The sequence below is a fragment of the Branchiostoma belcheri genome, unplaced genomic scaffold, assembly GCF_001625305.1.
Source record: "Branchiostoma belcheri isolate BF01 breed outbred unplaced genomic scaffold, Haploidv18h27 scaffold47, whole genome shotgun sequence".
NCBI classification, from domain to species: domain Eukaryota; kingdom Metazoa; phylum Chordata; class Leptocardii; order Amphioxiformes; family Branchiostomatidae; genus Branchiostoma; species Branchiostoma belcheri.
The window spans coordinates 2,187,546-2,193,413 of NW_017804098.1; the positions used below are offsets into that span (position 1 = coordinate 2,187,546).

The 5,868-nt window shown below is 41.8% G+C and overlaps 1 protein-coding gene across 1 annotated transcript in view; it reads left to right on the top strand.

The window, feature by feature from the left end:
- Positions 1–1,839, top strand: part of LOC109479131 — a 12,971-nt gene extending 11,132 nt beyond the window's left edge. The window contains exons 6-7 of the mRNA XM_019781001.1: positions 1,247–1,309; positions 1,776–1,839. Coding sequence (XP_019636560.1) covers positions 1,247–1,309; positions 1,776–1,839 — 127 coding nt within the window. The remainder of the gene's footprint in view (positions 1–1,246; positions 1,310–1,775) is intronic.
- The last annotated feature ends 4,029 nt before the right edge of the window (positions 1,840–5,868 follow it).

Genomic DNA, 5,868 nt, shown 5'->3' on the forward strand with positions numbered 1-5,868 from the left:
ATATGAAGTGCGCAGTTTGCGTACGGATGCGTATGATAAAAAATGTCCGTACGCAGCTCATACGCAAGTCTATTCGCAGAAGTGTGACAGGGGCATTACTCACTCGCACGTTGTAAGTGCGTGCACCTCCTGTTAACTTCATCATCACTAGCCGCCCTGGTGTCTTCCGCGGCCCGTTTCTTTGGGTCTTGTCTGGTAGTCTTCTTCTGAGCCTTCCTGGGCATCTTGGAGACGAGTTGGCAGTCGCCCGTCAAGTTGTCTTTATATACTGTAGAGATCTGGTGCGTTGCACGTGCGTTGCACGTGCGGAGCACCTGGTATGGTGCACGTGTGTTCTGCGTGGTCATTGAGCAGGTCAACTGGGAAGTGAGGAGTAAGCACGGATGACGCAAGCACCGTGCGTGGCACGCACGTGCTTCGTGCGCTGTCCGTACAGCAATTGCACGTGAGAATAGTGAAGTTAGACTCACGGAGTCCGTACGTTGCACGCTCATAGGCTGTACGGGGCACGCGCGTCGCACGTACTCGCACGCACGGGTGGTAAATCCGCAGACCGCACGTAGAAAAAGTATTACATGCACTTAAAGTTCTACGGCGTGTCTGCGTGCTCCCAAATCCGTAGGATTCCGTACGGAGGTGGTACTCACCACGCACGGATGCCGTACGATTGCCCACGTTTTTGCACGTAGACAGCACGCAGAAGCACGTACGGCGAGTTGTGACCGTCGCTTTAAGTGCATGTAAAACTTTTTCTGCGTGCAGTCTACGGATTCACCACCCGTACGTGCGAGTACAGGCGACGCGCGTGCCCCGTACATACCGTACGGAGGAAGCACGTGTGAGTACGGCCTCCTTACGATAAAGTTGCAATCGCACAGAGATCGTACGTTGTAAGCACGTACAACTCACGTACCACTTGCGCAACGTACGATGCACGCAACCGCTCACGGCCAGACGTAACGTGCAGACCACACTCTTACACCTTGCGAAACCGTGCGAGTGACGTGTGTCGACGCCACTCCTTCCCCACGTTTTCAGAAAAAACGTAGCAGACGTAGCCTCCCAGAAAACGTACGGACAAAAAGCACGTACGGCGGGTTGTGACCAAGGCTTAACGCGAGATGAACCGAGAAGCGAAGCCGCATTGTAGCTACATGTAAATGCTTCATGCCTCACCTCGGTTGAGTATGACTACTTTACTGCAGCTCCTCTTTTTGTTTATCTTTTAATTTTGTTGTTGTCTTAGTGGGGAATCCGAGCGCCAGAGGGACAATTCACCTGGAAAGGATAAAAAGAAATGCAAACCCAGGTACATGTATATAAATTTCCTCCATGATATATTGCAAGGTATAGCTCATATGTTTCCACTTTCATACGGAAAGAAATAAAACCAAGTCATGACCTGAGATAGCTCACATAATTCAAATCTGAATGGAATAAGCAGGGTTCTTTAATGCATAAACTTTTAGAACGTTTCTAATACAGATTTAAACGTATTATTAACAGAATATAGGACGAATGTCACTTCGTTATAGAATGTAGATTATATAGTAAAGAGAGAAATGATCTGTATAGGCTTGTACAAAACCTATGTCCTTACTTCATACACTTGAGCACTGTAGAAAAATTCATATTTCTAATGCATAACAATGCCTGCAGGTAATAAGTGACAAGTGTGAAATATGGCACACAGCTGTCAAAAGATGCCGTGTTGTGCATTATGGTGACTTTTCCCTGTTTCAGACCACTAATGTATTTACTATTAAAATGTGCAGCATTTGGAACCGTAAAAAATGTAATGACGACCAAGACAACAAAGATGGCGCCCAAAAGAAGTAAGTTCACATCGCAATAATTGCATTTGCTTGTCCCAGCTTTTACAATTCCACAGGCATATCTTAACCTCACCTCTTCTCACCGGTCCCATGGCAGATCATCAAAATAAATGTTATGTAACTTGCACACATTAAAGGGGTGACTTAGGTCTAAAGAAAAGGGGTTACCACATTAAAGGGGTGACTTCCAGTTTGATCCCATTTTGCACAAATGTCTCAAATTATATAATGCGAAGCACTGATTAAGTATATACTACATACATTGAGGGGCTCTGGTAATTATTTGTAACATATTCCTTTGTGTTTATTCGAACTGACAGATCCCTTTGGGGCAGACGCTGATGAACACAACAGCGAATGAGGACTGCCGTCGACAAACTCTGCATTTGACAAATAAGATTGTATAGTATTGGCTTTTAGGAAACACGATACATTTGAGAAAATGAAAGGTTTTAGTGCCTTTCAACACTATGATAGCACGCATTGCTTTGCAGAATATAAATGATAACATCTGCACGCCCCAGCTATGTGCGTAAATGGCCGTATATGGAAGAATTAGAACCTGCGTGTACTGTAATTCCTGATTTTTTTTCACAGTACTGTTATGTTTACTGTTTTCACTGTCACTTCTGTACCGTGAACTTATCACTACAGTTAACAAAATGATTCCTGGACTTTATTTTTCCTGCACCTGTCACCACCGTGAATATATAGTTCCATGAATTTGTCCATTTTTCTCAGACCGTGAAATTTTGCTACCGTGAACATAAAGTGAGTTACAGTATTACAAAGACATACAGCGCTACTTTCATGCAAATAGACCAGGATGGTAATGACGTTTCCAATTTCTCTCTCCGAAATGATTAGAAAAATTGTGCAGAATGGAGAAATAACATCACTTAAGCTAACCGAGACGTACACATGCATATCAAAACCCGTTTTTTAAAGCAATTTTCACAAACCAGCAACTAATTATGTATAAGAAGCAGATGAGATAGTAGAATAGGCGCAAATAAGAATAAAAAGAAATTAACACAATTTGGCGTATTATGATTCTGTGCCTGACTGGCTTGTTTATGATTTCGCCCGTGCAAATGCATTTTCATTATAGACATTATATTTCCCTGAACCTAACTTTGAATTATAAGTTGTTATTATGGTGGTATCAATGTCCTGTTTCAAATATTTTGTTTCGCCGTTTACATCTACATGACTGGTGCAATGGCCAAGTGGGTAGAGTGTTCGTCTAACATTGAATAGGTCTTGATTTTTTTTATTCCAACATTTAGTCACCAGACGTGGTGACGACACACTCAAGTTTTTTCAACTTATTAATGCCGCCATCAACACAGGGGACAAATACATGACAGGACAATACTCATTTACACCTGAGCTAAGTGAGGAAAGTCGTGTTAAGTGCCTTTCCGCAAGGGCACAAGATCGGTGGCATGTCAGGACTCGAACCCGGGACTCTTGGTACCGAGTCGCGCACTCTGCCGCTACGCCACACGACAGGTTTTGAGTTTGATCCCCGGCCGAGCCATACCAAAGACTTGGCCACAAAAATGGTACATACTCCTTAGCAGTCATCATTTGAAAAAGAGAATGTGAGTTAATATACACACCCCAATACTAGCGGACTATCCCCCTGCTGTAGTGATAGCACTACTGTGTTGTCCAAAGCTTTGGGCGCCGCCCTATGGATCAACCTTAACTTGACATCTACATGTACATGTGCTTAGATGTATCATAGGATATGGTATGTATCATTTATACAGTGATCATAGCCTCCTTCGCAGCCTTGTTGGGCGTCGGTGTTATTTTTTTCTATGAGCGACGCGAGTAATATGCCGCCGCGAGGGACGATTTGCTGCCGAGGGAGTTTTTGCCTAGTCTCCACCAGACTTCTTTTGCGGGCGCGAATCCTTCTCTCCGCGGCAAAACCTCCCTCGGCAGCAAATCGTCCCTCGCGGCGGCATATTACTCGCGTCGCTCAGAGAAAAAAAATAACGCAGACGCCCAACAAGACTGCGAGGCTACAGTTATCATACCGTTACTGCTACAGTGAATACTGCACCACACGGCAGCATCAGCACTGTGCTGATGTGGTCGTTCCACAGGTTGTGCGTGGGAGAATTTTCCTGACCGCATGCAAACGCGTTTAGCCTCCAGCTATCCTGTTACTGGGTAATTACTGCCGATCCTGCTCTAATTGGGTTCCACTATCTAACACATTCTGCGAAACGGTTTTTGATTATGTATTCTGTACATGTATCTTATAACATGTACCTTATGCCGGGGGCATAACGGTCGCTATAGCTACGGATACACAACTCGGTCGGCCCCCTTACAACCCTTTCTTCATATTTCAAAGTTATTCAGTCATTACATCAGGGCAACAGGGATTAATACACGGATGCATAAACTATATCTATCAACCGACTACATACGAAAAAAAAATAGAAAACGCAGGGTTTTCATCGTAGGCACGCGTACAAAAACGTGGCCTGCTTCTTTGAATTCGAAATGCATTAGGCCATGTTGATTTGATTATATGGATGACATCCACATGAATTTTCGTCCGTTTCCAAAAAAAAACAGTTTTCGGCCATACAGTAAATCGTACAAAATGAGCGAATATATGTCGTATGTTGCGAAAAAATATTGGAAAACGATATTAATGTCATAAAATACCGAACTCAAATCAGAAGATGTGAAGAAATGAAAATGAAGAGTCCATTATTATTCACCATACCAAACTCTGAGTGTTTAGTCATTTATTCAACCTTCAAATGTAGATTTCATAATGAAGGAAACTTTTTTTGCCAAACTTTTCATTAGCACGCTCGCGTCAGTTTTGGGGTTCCCAGAGGATGTCATCCATATAATGAAATCACATGGCCTTACCTGCAATTATAGCTTATACTTCAATGGATGGAAATAAGCTACTTATCTGATTTGGGGGGATTGAAATGCAAATTTACCACAGCATTCCAGTATTCCTGCTGATAATTAGATTATAGCCATCCATTGAAATATATGCTAAAACTGCAGTATATTGTACAATGGGTGACTGTGGTTTTCTTGTTCTCTATCTACTAGTCTTCTCGCCTTGCTGTAAGAAGACCACTTTTTAAGACGTCCGCTTTGCTTGTTTCCCATGGATGGTCGTCTTAGACAGGTTTTGTATCAAAGTTAAGGTTCCTCTTTAAACAGATGTATTCTTGGTGATGGTATCCGACTAATTGATTGACTTCTGTAATTAAGAGCAAGATTGTTTGGCGTGATAACATTACTGGGTTCCTTGGATAGCAATGAAGTCATGACAAATATACGGAGCAATATTGTGCACAATTCGCTAATGCAAATATCCTACTGATAAATAAATAGATAGGAATATTAGACGGTTTTTATACGTTGAAAAGTGTACAAAACTGACAGGTTTTGAAGGTTTTTATCTAGAAAAGATGTTTTTGTGGTGGTCGAATTCCAGGTGCAGTTATATTGAAATGAAATGAAATGAAATACCTTTATTGTACATTCATGCCACGACGGGCTAGGTACAGGTCAAGATATAACAGACACATAACAAACGTATATATAAAATTGGAGACAAAAGATGCACTACTTGACTTACATACATACATAAAGAAAAAACAAGGGTACTATACTAGCTATAGGCTAATACAAAGTGTTCTAGTTACTGAGCTAATATAGAGAGGTCAACTTCTTCTCGCTTTTTTGTACAATGGAAATGTGGGAGCAGATAATGTTTGTGATACAGGGTTTGTCTAGACACATCAAAAATATAAATTTATCATTTGCAGGTGTTCAAAGTATGGGAACTTCTCTTTGATATGATTAAAAAGGACACAGATCTTTCATTTGAATATAAAGTACAGTCTAAAGTAAAGTGTTGTTCATCTTCTATTCTATTCATGTTACAGTATTGACAGAGTCTATTCTGGAGAGGAATATTTATCACACTGTCGGCTGGAAACTCCATAAGTTAAAGAGCTGTGAGAGAAGCGAT